Source organism: Chiloscyllium plagiosum, chromosome 20, assembly GCF_004010195.1.
Source record: "Chiloscyllium plagiosum isolate BGI_BamShark_2017 chromosome 20, ASM401019v2, whole genome shotgun sequence".
In the NCBI taxonomy this organism is placed as follows: Eukaryota; Metazoa; Chordata; class Chondrichthyes; order Orectolobiformes; family Hemiscylliidae; genus Chiloscyllium; species Chiloscyllium plagiosum.
This window is the reverse complement of record NC_057729.1, coordinates 11002678-11020391: the sequence shown is the minus strand read 5'-3', so window position 1 is coordinate 11020391 and position 17714 is coordinate 11002678. Positions and strand designations below refer to the sequence as shown.

The 17714-nt window shown below is 41.4% G+C and overlaps 1 protein-coding gene across 4 annotated transcripts in view; it reads right to left on the bottom strand.

The window, feature by feature from the left end:
* LOC122560020 (pleckstrin homology domain-containing family G member 4B-like) overlaps positions 1-17714 on the bottom strand; it is a 177331-nt gene that overhangs the window by 32481 nt on the left and 127136 nt on the right. For all 4 annotated transcript variants that reach the window (XM_043710177.1, XM_043710178.1, XM_043710179.1 and 1 more), the window contains 6 exons: positions 16286-16384; positions 12775-12923; positions 9939-10077; positions 8515-8637; positions 7001-7192; positions 2445-3271 (listed from right to left, as the gene is read on the bottom strand). In XM_043710177.1, coding sequence (XP_043566112.1) covers positions 2445-3271; positions 7001-7192; positions 8515-8637; positions 9939-10077; positions 12775-12923; positions 16286-16384 — 1529 coding nt within the window. The remainder of the gene's footprint in view (positions 1-2444; positions 3272-7000; positions 7193-8514; positions 8638-9938; positions 10078-12774; positions 12924-16285; positions 16385-17714) is intronic.

Below are 17714 nucleotides of genomic sequence, written 5' to 3'. Positions count from 1 at the left end.
ACGCTCACAATGCTGTCAGGAAGTGAGTTCCTGGATTTTGACCCAGAGAATGAACAGCGTTATAGTCCCAAATCAGAAGGATACCTGGCTTGGGAGGTGGCAGTATTCTCATGCAGCTGCTACTCTTGTTCTTCTCGAGGGCAGAAGTCATAGGTTTGGAAGGTGCTACAGAAAGAACCTAAGCAATTTGATGCACAGGATACACACTGCTATCACTGTGCAACAGTGCTGGAAGGAGTGAATATTCAAGGTGGTTGGGATGCCAATCAAACAGGTTGTATTGTCCTAGATGACATGGACCTTCTTGAGTATTTTTGGATCTGCACTTATCTAAGTCAGTGCATTTTATTCCTTCTCTTGACCTTTGCCTTAAAAACAGTGGTTAGAGACAAAAACAAAACTGCAGTTACTGGAATCCAAGGTAGACAAGCAGGAGGCTGGAAGAAAACAGCAAACCAGGCAGCATCAGGAGGTGGAGAAGTCAATCTTCAGGACTGGGGGTGGGTGTAAGGGGAGCGCAGATAAAGGGGGTGGCGGGGGGAGGGTGGCGGGGGGAGGGTGGCGAGGTGGGGATAGGTGAAGACAGGCAGAGGGTATGACCTGGTTGTCAGTGAGAGGAATGAATTCGGTAGGTGGCCAGGAGGAGTGGAAGAGAGGGGGAGGGGCTGGGAAGGGAGTCGGGGAAAGGGAAGGGAGGTTATTTGAAATTGGAGAACTCAACACTGAGTCCTCCGAGCTGTAGGTTGCCCAGACGCAAGATGAGGTGTTGTCCCTCTAATTCGCGGTTTGGTTCGTCGTGGCAATTGTGGAGGCCAAGGATGGTCACGTCGGAAAGGGAGTGGGGAGGGGAATTAAAATGGGCAGTAACTGCGAGTCTGGCTGCGAGTCTGGCTGAGATGCTCAGTGAACTACTCCCTAAGTTTACGTTTGGTGTCCCCGATGTAAAGAAGACCACATTGGGAGCACCTGATGCAGTAAACTAGGTTGGAAGAGAGGCAGATGACAGAAAACAGTGGACAGACCTTTGGGAGTGAGACAGCACTCACTACAGAATTCCCAGCCACTGATCTATTTCTATTGCCACAGTATTAATGTAACTGTTCTGAGGAAGGGTCACTCGACCTGAAACGTTAACTCTGATTTCTCTCCTTAGATATTGCCAGACCTGCTGAGCTTTTCCAGCTAATTCTGATTTTGTATTCATATAACTGTCACGGTTAAGTTTTTTTTTGTCAATGGTAAACGCCAAGATGTTGATGATGAGGGTTTAGCAATGGTAATGTTGTTGAATATTGAGGGGAAATGGTTATATTTACGTTGTGAGAGACGGTTATTATCTGAATCTTATGTGCCTATATCTACGGAAAATCCAACTTGGCAATATTTGCTTCAAAGGCCTGGAAAATACTGATTTCTTAAAAAATATAAAATACACAATCAATGTGATTCCCAGAATATGTCAAAATTAAAAGAACAATAGAAGCCAATGAGAGAATGTTTGTGAGTTATATCAAAAGAGTGAGAGACAGAGAGAGAATGGAAGGTAAACAGAAAGAGTGAGTGAAGGAAAGATAAATAATGGGAAAAAAAGCAAAGAGACGAAGGAATGGAAAATAATTGAGGCCCTCACAGCAAACTTCTGAGATAGTTTTCAGTATAATGCGTGAAAGTGATAAAGACATAACTTGGATATGTCAGAAGTTTTTGCATTCTCACCCATGACATTGAACCTGGTGGGATAAGACATACCATGCTAAACGCGAGCAATCATTAGATGATTGGTATGACTCAGGTTGGCTTCATGCCCTAATCCCCTGATGAGGAACTTGTATATAAATATAACTGATTTTAAAATAGGACCCCTTTTGACTAGGTTTCCAGGAGAGATTTGGCAAAATATAGCATGCCAACCTTTTAACTTCTTAACTACACCTCTAAAGTTACAGACCCTCCCAGTGGATTTTAAAACAAAACATCTTAAATTGGACTAATGCCCAGGATCCTGAAAGGGTGTGTTATGGCACTGAGATCGGGACCTTACCCCAATTCCCAATCACAAATGGGCTTGCAACTTCTGCTCTCTGGTGATATAAAAATGTAATTACCTAGTGATTTGGTAGAGGAGATTGGGATGGTGCATTGATTCTCCATCCCTTACTCACCGTCCCTCTTACTGAAGATGAAAGACATAAAAACCAAAGTATACAGTATGCCTCAAGAAGACAGCTTTGTCCTGGATGGTGTTGAGCAGCTGCAGAATTGCAGTTGTACCCAGCCAGATAATTGGGGAATGTCTATGAAACTCCTGCTTTGTGGCTTATGGGATTGCTGAGTTGAAATTAACTGTCTGAAGATTTGTAAAAGAAAAATAACAGTACATTGGCTTTTGACAGTAACATCTAATGGACAAGTTACTTCTCAAATGTCAAAGTTAAAATCCTTACTAGGAATTGTCTTTTGTTGCCTTTTGAACTTCCTGTATAGGCCCATGTTCCAAGCTGGATCCTTGCACTCTACTCAAGACAGGATTCATAACTGGAGTAGCACTACTGCTATTTCTGTCAACTGGAGTGTTCCTTGGAGTGTTGTCTTCCGAGCAAAAGCTTGCATGCCGGGACAATTGGAAACCCTGTGCAGCCTGCATGATCTTCTTCGAAGGATAGCTCTTGTGCTGAGCACAAGGGGAAAGGACAGAGTCTGACCGTGAAGGAGGAGAACAGTTCTGTGTGCTGTTCTTACCAGTTGAAACTTCACTTGATTGCAGCCACAGAGGACAGTTAAATGTTAAAGGGTTTACGGGTGTCCCCTTTGGTTTGTTTGTCATATTTTCTTTCTGGTTCTGACTGCTCCTGCATGACCAAGGATTACACTTCTCCTTTTTCTTCTGAATTACATCATCTCCAGTCCTCGGGCTGCCACACACAAGTGAGCTACTTGTCACAGTATCCTTCCTGCAATTATGACCAGTGCTCTTTGACTCTCCACTAATGCCTGATGAAGGAATGCTATCGGATTTTAGGATCTTCTTACAAAATTCCAGTTTCTCCTCAAGGAGTTGCCTGACCTCCTGACATTTCAGCCAGGTGACATTCCACATCTTCATCCCTTTAGTACTGTTTAGACTATGAACCTCGCTCTTCATCTGCTGAAATCTTTTAACAGAGAACTCTGTAAACCGCTGATGATAACTCTCAAGATTCTCCAACATTGCTTCATTGCACGTTCCCGACTGGTTCAAGTAATATTTACAATCTTCTGCCATTGTTGTAGCCTAGGAAAAGAGGACAAGCATAGGGGTTAGGAATATACAACAAATGTTGGACTGCTGAACGAAAAATGGTAAATGTTGGGAAATGATAGCACATCAGTAGGTACTTGTGGAGAGAAACAACTGAGGTTTGAAGAAGTTCATTTCTTCTGCTCTCTCTGCAACTCCTGACTGTCCTATTGCATACTTCCAGCACTTGCTCTTTCATGTACTAAGTACAAAGATAAAATTGTGCAACATTCATTCTCATTCCTCAGGAGTGTGATGGAATACTCCACAATTCCTTTATGAGTACAGCTGCAACAATACTCAAGGTACTTGACACCATTCAGGACAACACAGCCAACATCATTGGGATCACATCAATCATAAAGTCATAGAGATCTACAGCATAGAAACAGGCCTTTCGGCCCAACTTGTCCATGCCATCCAGTTTTCATATTTTAAACTAGTCCTATTTGCTTGTGTTTGGCCCATATCCTTCCATGCTGAAAATGTGTTGCTGGAAAAGCGCAGCAGGTCAGGCAGCATCCAGGGAACAGGAGAATCGACGTTTCGGGCATAAGCCCTTCTTCAGGAATGAGGGCTTTCCTGAAGAAGGGCTTATGCCCAAAACGTCGATTCTCCTGTTCCCTGGATGCTGCCTGACCTGCTGCGCTTTTCCAGCAACACATTTTCAGCTCTGATCTCCAGCATCTGCAGACCTCACTTTCTCCATATCCTTCCATACCTATCCTATCCATGAACCTGCCAAAATGTTTCATCTTCAACTTGCATTCCCCGCACCAGTAACACCCAGTGGCAGCAGTGTATCGCATCTACAAGACGCACTGCAGTAACTTATCAAGAATTCTTGAACAGCACCCTCCAAATGTATCACCTCTTCCACCTCAAAAGGCAAGGATAGATGTGACCACCAGCAGCTACAAATTCCACTCCACATCATTGCACACAATATCCAAAGTCTAGAAAATCCTGAGAAATGATCACCAGTGCATCCACTATTTCTAGGGCCACTTCTTGGAGCACTCTGGGATTTAGATTAGAAACCAGAAGAACCGCAGATGTTGAAATTCAGACATAAAAACAGAAGTTGCTAGATAAGGTCACGACGTCTGGCAGCATCAATGAAGAGAAATCAGAGTTAACATTTCAGATCTGGTGAGGAAGGTTTACCAGATCTGAAATGTTAACTCTGATTTCTCTTCATTGATGCTGCCAGACGTCGTGACCTTATCTAGCAACTTCGGTTTTTGTTTCTGGGGTTTAGACTATTGGGCCGAGGGGATTTATCAGCCTTTAATCCTATCAATTTCTCCAACACCACTTCCTTTCTAATACTGATTTCCTTCAGTTCCTCCTGATCACTAGAGCATGTGTTCCCCAATATTTTTGGGATATTGTTTGTACCCTCCTTTGTGAAGACAGAATCAATGTGTTATGGACCAGAGCATGCCTCCTCAAAATATTTTAAGAAGGTTGCCTAGACCCAAACTTTCTCTTATTTTAAAGGCAAATGGAATGTGCTGTATTCCAGACTCAATTCAATTGGTCAAACTACTCGACACGAAGCAAAACGCCATTTATTCCAACCCTGTGGTTAAAAAACAACAAAAGGAAAAAGAACTTAGAATAACTTAATTCTATTAGAAAACCTAACCGAGTAACAGATACAATAACTATTACTAATTAACTGTTCCAATTTAATAACATCCTATAAACACATTCCTTGGTGCAAAGGCAGAATCAGAAAAATACATTTGTCTACAGGTAACCCAGCAGCCGAGAGAAACCCCAGCTTCTAGCTGTGACCGAGAGAGGGAAAGGATAGCTTCAACTACTTCAACAGTCCAACAGCTTCTGCTGAACCTGAAAGCGAAAAAAAGTCTAGAAATCCAGGATGCTTCTATTGTTCCAACTTCAAAAAAAAAACAAACCCTCATAAGCTGTTTTCTTTATTGGTATTCCAACTAGACAGCTCAGTAACTCGGTCTTAAAACCTCTCTTTAAAAGAAAAACAAGTACAAAATAACCTCTTAAACCCGTAGCATTGTCACACCTCACCCCTTTCAAAAAATTAATATGTAAAGATAGCTTCATTTTTAAAAACCCTTAGTCTAACTCTATGAATACACTTAATACATACACATCCCATTGACTCCAAGCATGCTAGCATTCACAAGTACATTCTACTTCAGTCCGTTTGTACTTGCCACTGAATGCCTCCATCTTTCTTTAACAAACTTGCGACAATGTATCGGCAATTACATTTTCTCATCCTGCCACATGTATAATTTTCAAATTGAACGGCTGCCATAATAACCTCCATCTAAACAGTCTGGAACTCTTGTCCTTAAATTTCTCCAAAAACGTGAATGGGTTATGATCAGTATTTACAATTATCTCAGACAAATTACTGGCAATCATAAATGTTGAGCTCCTGCTGCAATTCCCTCCCTGTTTCACATGATAAAGGCAACCCCCAAAACCAGCTTGTCTGCCAATTCCAAAAGTGTTGCCTTGCACACTTCCTCTCTTTTTCCATCCTCAGAAAACGCTTCGTGACTGAAAGAGCCATTATTACACAAGACACACCTTATTTAAACCAATCAAATTCAACACCCAAAACAAAAGGCACTAACACTTTCCACTCACTGCCTTTGAGTCCAATAATCCTAAACCCAACCTGGAATTAGAGATTTTGATCCAGACCAGAGCCCCCAGTTTGTTATGGACCAGACTAGAATCCCTCAAAATATTTTAAGAAGCAAATAGAACATGCTGTGTTCCAGATGCAATTCAATTGGTCAAACTGTTGGTATTAAGCAAAACTCAATTTATTCAAACACTATAGTTTAGATTCCCCACAGTGTGGAAACAGGCCATTCAGCCCAACAAGTCCACACCGACCCTCTGAAGAGTAACCCACCCAGACCCATTCTCCTACATTTACTCCTAACTAATGCACCTAGCACTGTGGGTAATTTAACATGGCCAATTCACCTAACCTGCACATCTTTGGATTGTGGGAGGAAACCATGCAGATACGGAGAGAATGTGCATACTCCACACAGAATTGAACCCAGGTCCCTGGTGCTGTAAGGCAGCATTGCTTATCACTGAGCCAATGTGCAGGTAATATACAACAAAATAAAGAAGAACTTAAAATAACAACTCAATTTGAAAACTTATCAGAATAGTAGATATAGCAACTTTTACCAATTAACTGTTCCAATATAGCAAATTCTCATAAACACACCCCTTGGCAAAAAGGCAAATTCAGAAAAATACCTTTGTCTCACAGGTAACCCAGCAGCAGAGAGAAACCCCAGCTTCAAGCTGTAATGGGAACAAGGAAAAGATAGCTTCTACTACTTTAAAACTGCAACAGCTTCAGCTGAACCTAAAATCTTTTAAAAAACTAGAAATCCTGGTCTGTGAGAGCTGGCCACACCCATTCAGGCTGCTTCTATTGTTCAACTTAAAAAAAAAACCAAGGCCTCACAAGCTGTCTAGTTGGAATGCCAGTAAAGTAAACAGCTTAGTTAGTTCGACCTCAATGTGACTACTTGAAAGATTTTCTCTAATTGGCAATCAGGCCGAATAAGAAGAAATTGTAGGTTTTGTTTTATTTTATTCAGCTCATGCATTTTTCAGCATCCTGGGAAGAAAGTCTGCAGGCAGACCATATATTTTGCAGTTCTTCACATTGCAATCATCGTATCATTGTACCTTATTACAGTAGCTGTACAAATTAACGAGGGCCTCCAATTCTGTTCGACGTCTCTTAGCTCTAATGTGAAAATTGTTCAGCCGTATTTTGAAATCTTCCACCATATTTTTGAACACTGAAAACTCAGGATATGAAGAGCCATCCAGTTGATCCACTTCTTGCAACAGTTCCAAGCCCTTTTTGTATTCCTGCTGCAAGATGTCATTGTAGGGAAAGATTAAAAATTGTAGGACTCAACGAGAAAAACTGCATTTATGTAGTACCTGTAATTTTCCAGAACAATTCAAAGGACTGCTATCAAACAAAGTTTGGCATCAAGGCACATGGGGAGATATTAGGATAGGAGGTGCAGATTTTCAGGAATGTCTTAAAGCTGGAGCCAAAAGAATAGAGAGGTGGAGGGGGAGGAACTGCAGAACTTAGAACAAAATTTCAGTTTCAACATTATTTTCTCCTATTCCCTCCACCCATTTTGCGCCATTAGTCAACTTTCATCCATCTTCTCAACACCTTTCATGCAGCTACTGTGAAACCACTCAATGACTAGCTGCTTGTAACCCCAGGGTCTGAATGGTAACTACCGTGAAATACATCTGAACATAGGAGGCATATTGAATATGGTATGTACAGCACTGACAGGTAATTCACACCACAATAGGCAGACTTGTGTTTAAACACAAGTCTGCCCATCAAATATGTACAATAATCAATGGTTCCTAACATGAGATTTGATTCTCTCATTGACTTTTGTTTATACGATGCAAATAAAATAGAATTAATATGAATTGTGAATTTTCTCCAAACTAGATGAAATATGTACAAGAGAAACAGAAATGTACTGTGGTTGCTGTCCGTTAGTATATCTTAGCATCAAGGTATATGTTACAACTTGTAATTAATGGCACAGCCATGACTATAGAGATCATGTCATTAACTGGAGTGGAATCATCCCCGATGCTTACTTCATGGTGTTTGTTACCCCTACCGCAACGTGGAACTGGGTGAAGGTTGTTTGAGGTAGCCACCAATTTTTCATTGTCTTCATCTTATTAGTGGTAAAGGACAAAGTATCTTACAGTATGTACAATCGAAGGCATTGCTCTTTGATAGTAAGTGCAACTACATTCAGTCAGGCATAATAACTAGGACCTTACGGAGCTGGTATAGACACATCTGCTCCCTCCGAAAGCTAGCATGAACCTCCTTGCTTCCATCCACAGACAGTTTGAAACAACAGTAGTTTAGGTGGGGCTAATGTAACCTGAACATTAACCCCTTCAAAACCATTACTTTATAAACTAGCTAGTTCTGCTTGCATTGGTTCTCAGCAAACTTGCTAGATGAATACCTTTTTTTAAGACAGATATCAATCCATTCATATCAATCCCTGTATATATTCTGACTGGTAAATTAGTACTGGTAAATATACAAGAGTTTAATCATTGGGAAAATGCTTTCAGTATAATAAAACGTACAGATACTGCAAATTAAAGCAGTGTTAGATGTCACTTACTGTGATCAGCATGAAGAATCTAGAAAAGTTATCCTGTGTTTGTTGCATGGCATTCAGTGAATCACCATTTGTAACTAAATTTTGCAAATGTGATTCACCTTCACAAACCAGCCAGTTGTTTCGCTGCAGAATTAACAAAAGGATAATAATAAAACAACTCTCCAACGATCAGTTTCACTCTTAAGTCACAATTACATCAAGTTTTATTTTAAAGAACAAGCATGGACACTGAGCTGAATTTGTAAATGAAAAATGCTGAGAATCCACAGAGTCCATTAATTTCTCCATGGACTCGTTGGGTAGCTCTACCATTTTCTGTATTTTATGTCAGATGCACCTTCTTCACGGAAAATGGGTTCTTACTGTAATATGCTGGAGGTAATGTCCAGCTGAGAGGGAAATACATGTCCAGAAAGGCATAAGAAAGTCACCTGTATGGTGGGCTACTTGTAACTGCTGGTTAGGTCATTCATAGCTTGCTACAATGTGACATATTGGGTTTAGGACCCAATTGTTAGAGCCACAGTTATCCTGTTTCTCATGTATCGCACACTATTCAAATCAACCCTGGTATCTGAAGCCCTTCTGCCTCACAGTGATAGGGACCCAGGTTCGACTCCAGTTAGCAAATTCTCCCCATGTCTGTGTGGGTTACTCCGGGTCCCCCGGTTTCACCCTACAAGATGTGCAGGTTTGGGGTGGATTGGCCATGCTAAATTGCTCATAGCGTCCAGAGAGGTGCAGGGTAGGGGAGTATAGGTCTGGGTAGGATGTTCTTTGGAAGGTTTGGTGTGGGTTCAATGGGACGAATAGCTTGCTGCCATGCTGGAGGGATTCTATGATTCCATTTATATATTTCCTAAAATCTCAATAAGTCTTGTTGTATTTCTTGAAGATAGTAATGTAGCTTTTACAGTCGTTTGTCTCAAAATGCACACAATCTCTGTGCCTAACCTTTGCATGTTATTAATCTATCATTGCATTTTTGCATTTATATGCAAGAACCTAATTATAAAGCCTAACTTATTTTTGGCTTTTTCTGTGACTGTGCTGGGTTTCACTTTCAAATGCCGGACTTCCTTTCCTTTGTTCACGGAATTGTGTAATTTAGTCCTGTGGCTTCGCTGTTCATCTATACTACAGGCATCTTTTCATTACATTTCTAGCTTTTCCTCAAGATGCAGCATAATTCCCCATGTTAAATTGCACCAAACTCCTTATCGCTGCTGGGTCAAACCCCTCACAGTGTTTGATAAGGTGCTTCATCAAATGTTTTCTGAAAATCTAAAACCACTACATCTGCTGTACTCCCATAGGCCATTAAATCAATCATCTTTCTTCAATGTGATAAATCACATTTACAGCAATATAGTGAAAAAAAAATACCCTTACTCCAAAGTGCTAATGAATAGCTAAACCCAAACCTGTTTGAATTTATCCTCCAGTCTCCGCAAATCCTGTAAGAACTCTAGATGCTGCAGACACTGATTGGACCTCATCACGAGAGTGTGGACATGCTCCTCCACCTTATTGTACAGTGATGTCACTGCATCAATGGTGTCCCTTCAAATAAACAGAAGGAACCATTTTAACTCATACAACTGAGAACCTTTAAACCTCATAAATTTATAGCATAATTACAACAAATAAGAATAAAAACAAGTAACCAATCCAATTACTCACAGAGTCATCACAAATGTTAAAAAAGAAATCGATGCACAATTTACCTGACAGATGAACTCAGGTTAAAAAGAAATACTTGCCAGGCTTTTGTACATAAAAAATAACTACTTGTTCTGAACAAACTGTCTTTAATCAGTGGGAGAAATGAAATAGAATTTATAATCTCATAGCTCTCCCCTTTAACTCTAGTGAAGGGGAGTGCTTACGGGCCCTGAAAGCTTGATGGAAGGTGATGAGTAATTTAATCATGAGTCAAAGATTAGAGAAGCTACTGTTTGCATACAACACAATCAAGACAGAATGGGCACACGAGCGACTACACGTGATGATTTACGTCAGTGCCCTGGGGTGCACTCCCCACCCCACCACAACCTCCACCCCTTCATAGCAAAGGTCAGGTGTCATGGTCATTGTGCCAACCAGCAATCTTCTGGGTTGTCACCGGTGTTGCCCTGAAGTAGTTACTAGCCAACGTTTCTCAGCTAAAGGACAGAAAGGTTAGAGTGTGCACTTGAAAGAAAAGGATTGTAACCTGGAGTGTAACTGACCAAGTCGATGACCACCTGTTTTGATTGTGTTTTACCTCAAGCCATCTTTTTCATGTTAGATTCTTGGTCACTTCTCAGTCAACCCAAATTAATCATTATAGCTTATAACTTTTGACCTGTGATTAAGTTGCTTGTCACCTCCCGTCAAGAGATCAGAACTATTCTTCATCACTCCAGTAAAAGGGTAGAGGTTAAGTTATACTGTTCAAAGATAATGTGGAAATGTATGCAGTATCTCATCTAGACGTTTCAACATTAAAATTCTACTCTTCTGACACTGTTGGGAGTCACACCTCTCTGAGATGTTGATCCTAATATGATATATAGAAAGGAAAATGGCAGAAGAATGGTGATGCACTTCTCCATATCTATCTCACTATCTTTATGGTGGCTCTCTCCAAAATAATGTGCCTGGAGTAAACAGTTGCTGCTTACTGTTACTGTTCTCACAGACAGAGCCAGGGAATGCTAAGACACAGAACTGTGAAGTGGAGACATTCAACTTCCTTCGTGCTACCATCTGGCCTATTCAGTGTGCTGCTTTCAGAACCAAGTATATATGGGAGCAAAGCCAAGTGTCTAATGTCAATCCTTTTCTCTCACAGCAAGAGCACTGGCATGACTTAACAGCTCACTAGGAGTGAACACATGAGAAAGACAGAGACTGATCAGCAGCACAGTGGATGATTCAGTCAGACAGAACTAACTGGGAAGATCATGTGAGCACTTAAAATATATCCAGAGAAGTAACAGCACATGAGCACCACCAAGTGCCAAAGAGGTTTTGAATGAATTAGGAGAAATCACAGGCAGATTAGCACTCTAAAAATATAGTTAGTCTTGGTCAAATGTAGAGAATGCTGGAGCAACAGGCAGCATCCGTGGAGAGAGAAACAGATAACATTTTGAGTCCAACTATGGAACTACTGCAACATCTGTTCTGAAGAAGAGCTTTACCAGACTCGAAACATTAACTCTGTTTCTCTCTGCTGCCAGACCTGCTGAACTTCTCCAGCATTCTCTGTGTTTGCTTTGGATGTCTAGCATCTGAAGCATTTGCCTTCGTATTTAAATTTTACTGGTGTACCTGAACAAAGCCTTAGCCAGGCGCCAACCACCTTACCAAACAAAATGGCTCCATGAAATGAAGGTAAAATTAGTGAAAATGAATCAAGGTAGTTTTGGAATTTGCAGAGGCTTTCGAAATCAGGAGGGGATTGAATGAGGTGGGGGAGTTAAGGAAGGGAATGTGAAGGAGATGGTGTAGTGGTATTATTGCTGGACTGCTAATCCAGAGACCTGGGTAATGACATGGGGACCTGGATTCGAATCCTGTCACTGCAGATGATGGAATTTGAATTCAATAAAAATGTGGAATTAAGACTCTAATGATGATCATAAATCCATTGCCGATTGTTGGAAAAGCCCATCTGGTTCGTCGATGCCCTTTGGGGAAGGAAAGTGTCATCCATATGTGGTGTAGCCTACATGTGACTCCAGACCCTCAGCAATGTGATTGACTCTTAACTGCCCTCTGGGCAATTAGGGAAGGACAATAAATGTTGGACCAGCCAGTGATGCCCTCACCTCATGAATGAATGGATAAAAATCCCAAATTGCTGGGCCATATTGACCTCACTGATGATGCAGATGAAAGTTGATGGATACATAGTAGGTTGGAGTAAGAACAATAGAGGGAGTGAGCTTCTTCTGAGGCACAGAGACTAAAGAAGGAGAGTGGTTGAGGTTGTGGTGGAATTCATAAACAAGAATTCAGTTTTTCACATCAATTCTTTGGTGAAATTGGTGCAACTCACCAAAGTCAGAGGTGAACAAGAATTAGAATGGATGGTTGACACAATTGTGTACAATTTGCAACCAACGCAGCGTAGTCATTGTTTGAAACTAATTATTTATAAATAATGATTATGCAGTTGATATTGATATCAATACAATAAAGGCTTTTCGTAAAAATTAAAATCAACAAACTCTCTTAAAATATTGGAATTAAACACATATGAGCTTTCACCTGTAGTCCTCAGAGGAGCTGAATCGAGATTCCTCTTTTTTCAGTCGAGCAAGAATTGCTCCACCTTCCAACTGCAGGGTGACCAATCGGGCATCTTGCAGAACATGTTTCATCATCAGTTTGTGCTTACTTATGCAGTGAATAACCTCCTTTAAGCAGAAAATAATAAAAATCAAAATTGCAGCTGCAGCAAAGAAGTTGTCACAAATCCAAAATGTACTTTCAACATCCCGTTTACAATCGGAATAAACTGTATATGGAAACACTGCAGGCCTGGCAAAAGACAATTCAGACACTTCGTCAATGCAATTGTCACCACACAGTTACACAATTCCATTTGCACTTGCAAAATGTGACCTGGCATCAATTGGTGAATAGGTGGAATGCTTTATAGCTGTGGGCTATTTCAGCTGGGTCATTAAGTGAACTCAAGACTGAGATAAACAGCTTTTAATCAGTAAAAGAATCATAGGTTATGGGGGAAAGGCAGGAAAGTTTATCAGATCAGTCGTGATTGGTTGATTGATTTATCACTGCTGCATGTACTGAGAAACAGTGAAAAGTGCTGTTTTGCATGCTCTACAGGCAGATTATACATACAAAATGCATCATGGTAAAAGAACAGAGTGCAGAATACAGTGTTACCAGCTGCAGAGAAGGTGCAGATAGAGATAGTGGAATTAATGTTTGAGAGGTCCACCTCTGATTACAATGGGTAAGAAGCTGTTCTTGAATCCGTGGATATGTGTATTCAAACTTTCATATCTCAGTGAAGAAGGTGTTTCGTACACTTTCTTTTATTGGTCATGCATTGAGTATAGGAGTTGAAAGATCATGTTGTGGCTGTATGGGACGTTGGTTAGATTACTACTGGAACACTTCGTGCAATTCTAGTCTCCCTACCATAGAAAGGATATTGTGCAATTTGAGAGGATTCAGAAAAGATTTACAAGGATGTTGGAGGATTTGAGCCACAGGAAGAGGCTGAATAGGCTGGGGCTGCTTTCCCTGGAGGGTCAGAGGCTGCGGGGTGACCTCATAGAGGTTTATAAAATCATGGTGAGCATGGATAGGGAGAATAGCCAAGGTCTTTTTTCCCAGGGTAAGGGAGTCCAAAACTCAAGTGCATAGGTTTAGGGTGAGGGGGGAAAAATTTAAACGGCACCTAAGGAGCAACACTTTCATGCAGAGGTTGGTGTGGGTATTGAATGAGCTGCCAGAGGAAGTGGTGGACACTGGTACATTTACAACATGTAAAAGGCATCTGGATGGATACATAAGTAGGAAGGGTTTAGAGGGATATGGGCCAAATGCTAGCAAATGGGACTAGATTAGGTTGGGATATCTGATTGGTATGGAAGAGTTGGACCGAAGGGTCTGTTTCTATGCTGTATATCTCTAGGACTCTCTGACTCTATTCTGCCCAATGGAAGAGAGTGTCGGGGAGTATAATGAGGGTGGGAGGGGTCTTTGATTATGTTGGTTGCTTCCCTGAGGCAGCGGGAAGTATAGATGGAGTCAATGGATGCGAGGCTACTTTGCCTATTGGACTGGACTGTATTCACAATTCTGTCATTTTGTCCAGTCTTGGGAAAAGCAGGTGCCAAACCACATTGTGATGCATCCAGCTAGAATGTTTTCTATGGCATATCTATAAATATTGGTCAGTGTCCTTGTGGAAATGCTGAATTTCCTTAGCCTCCTGAGAAAGTAGAGGCATTGTCATTCTTTCCTGACCATTGTGCCGATGTGGGTGGATCAAGACAGATTGTTGGTGATCATCACTCCCAGGAAAGTGGCACCCTCGAACATCTCCACCTCAGCTCCATCGATGCAGGCAGCTCCGTGCTCTCCACTCCGCTTCCTGAAGCCAATGACCGACTCCTTCATTTTGCTGAGTTGGTGGAGAGATTGTTGTCTTTACACTGTGCCGCTAAGCACAATCTCTTTCCTGCACTCATTGCTGTTTGAGATCCCACCTACAATGGCGGTGTTGTCAGCAACCTTGTAAATGGAGTTGGGGCGGAAATTGGCCTCACGGTCGTGAGTGTATCAGGAGTATAGTAGGGTGCTGAGTACGCAGCCTTATTGGGACACTGGTGTTAAGGATTATGGTGGAGGAGATGATCTCATTAAATGGCAGAGCAGACCCTAGGGGCTGAATAACCTCCTTCTGCTCCTATGTCTTATTGTCTTATTTGTCCAAATGTAAGAAGTTTATTTCTTATCTTGCACTGGGGCTTCATCTTTCTCCCCTTCTTTTTCCTATTGTCACCCGGTGAGAGAATAATTCAAAATGGAAATATACATAGGGAAGGACCTAATGTGTGAACATAGAAGAAAGAAGAGTTACAGGTTTGATATTTAGGTGCAGTGATGTAATCATAATGTTACTGGACAATAATCCAGAGGTTCAGGCTTAATGTTCAAATACCACAAAATCAAAGACCATATATCAGTTGGTAGAATTTAAATTTAACTATTACCCAGAAACTTGGAACTGAAAGTTAGAACAAACAACAGAAACAGGCCATTCAGCCCTCCAAGCCTGTGCCAACACTTGTTGCCACATTTTGCTTCAGTAATGGTGACCATGAAAGTATCATCCAGTCATAAAAACTCAACTGGTTCACGGATGTCCTTTAAGGAAGGAAACCGCCATCCTCATCTAAACTTGAACCCAGCATCCTGCTCAGTGGTAGGGACACTACTGCTGCATGACTGAACTTTTAATACAAGGTTGGCCAGTGCTTTGAAATGCTCAATTTCAGAAAATGAAGCCAACACGTTAAAATATGAACCAATGTTCAACCAAGTAGACAGGTACTGTTTTGAAACCACAGGAATTGAAAAGCAGACAGTTGTTATAAAGAGTAACTGATCCAATAAAATCAGGTTTCTCCCAAACCAATAAGTTGGTTAGGCCTAGGTAGTAGGGGAAAGTGAAGACCGCAGATGCTGGAGATCAGAGTCGAAAAGTGTGATGCTGGAAAAGCACAGCAGGCCAAGCAGCATCCGAGGAGCAGGAGAGTCGATGTTTCAAGCATAAGCTCCTGATGAAGGGCTTATGCCCGAAACGTTGATTCTCCTGCTCCTCAGATGCTGCCTGACCGGCTGTGCTTTTCCAGCACCACACTTGTCGACGAGGCTCAAATGGTGAAAACAGATGATCAGCAACCTTCTCTCTCGGAAAGAAAGTGGACGTTTCACCAGCATTGCACTGCCAGATTCATACCAACCTGACTCTGAAATCATTTACCTGTGGCTGGGCAGTAAATCACTACATTAGTGAAGTATAAATGAAAGCATTAGTTTGACTTTTTGAGTCATTTTTATCAATTAACACAGCCTTCAAGTTAGATGCAATTATCATTTGGTAATACCAGACTTGAAGCATATGTCAGGAATACATGTGAATCTTTCTTAGAGCCTTGTAGTCATGTCACTGTTTCCAAGGACTCTTTTCTATGATGTTCATAGTCTGTTTTAATGTGTTTTATTGTTGGTGTACCTGTTCACTGTTTCCAGGTTTGTTCGATTCAAACGTTTGAATGGTGTCCAGCAACAAAGTGGAAACTTCTCTGCAGTTTGTTACAAATGAATCCTGTTTCTGCAATAACATAAAATGTACAATTTGTGTTAAATATATAGCCTTCACAAATGTTACTCACTGAAACCAAACATAAAATTCAAATGACATCTTATCTAAAAATCTCTTAAAACATCACTAAAGGCATTTTACAGCGAAATGCAAAGCTTTGCCTGGTTATAGTCGAATGAAATTGTGGGCTGACGCTTTCTATTCTTTGGCACCATGTTAATTCCCCTGTTGTACTGGAATGTTTTTAAGCCATTTTAGAAAGGGGTGATGGGATTGTCCCTTTAGAGTGACTTTCCTGCTGAAATTTTGGTTGCAGCAGGGGAACACCAGCAGAGGCAGAGGATTTTGAGAGAACCTGACAGGCTGAAGTTCTGGTGGGGAAGATACCCCATCATTGTCAGACAGTCATGGATTAGGCCCCATTTCATAGGCAGAAACACATCAGTGAAGCACTGTAATACTGCACTGAGGTTTCAGATGAAATGATAAACTGAATGTCTTTCTGCTCATGGGAAAGATTTCCAAGAGCAGACACCTTCTGCAACATGTCTCGGTGAACATTCATCCCTCAGCCTTCAGGAGAATAGCTCCATTTGTCTCCTTGCTACTGGGTAGGCCCTGCAGAGCAAAGGTTTGCTGCTGTGTTTCTTGCATTACAACAGTGACTACATTATAATCGATTTGCATGGGCTCTTAAGCAGTTCGGGACTCATGAGGATGTGAAAGGTGTGATATAAATGCAACTTATGTCCCCTGGAGGTGTCATTATTTGCTCCAACATATCCCCAAGGTTCAATTGCTCATCACAGTATTACACTGTATAAGACTGACACCTGGTGGTAGAAACCCCTTACTGTCACTTTAAAAGGAAAATCAGAATGAACTTTTCTGTACATTTGGAATAGGCTTCCCAAAGTTTAAAACTGGATCGACACATGGAAGAACAAAAAGCTAAAACCAATTATTTCTAAATGATCGATTGGATAAACCGGGGAAGTTTTTCCTTATAATCACCCTTTTGGCACGTGGATTCTCAGACCAAGATCTTGTTTCTACATTCCAATCCCATGAGGTGAAATTCTGGTTGAAAAGTGGGGAGGTAGGCGGTGGGCAGCTTCTTACCCTTAGACCAACTGAGGTCTCCATCCCTGGTAATTTATCAAAGCTGGATGGCACAACAACACATACCATCCTACCCTGGCATCTGCCCTACAAACTTAGAGGTAAGCCGTTCTCATCAGATATTCTGTGTCTCTGAGAGGTCCAATCAGCAGCAACGGCTGTCCACTGCTCTCCCATTGGTCATCGCTCCTCTCACTGACCCACAGATCCTTCATCT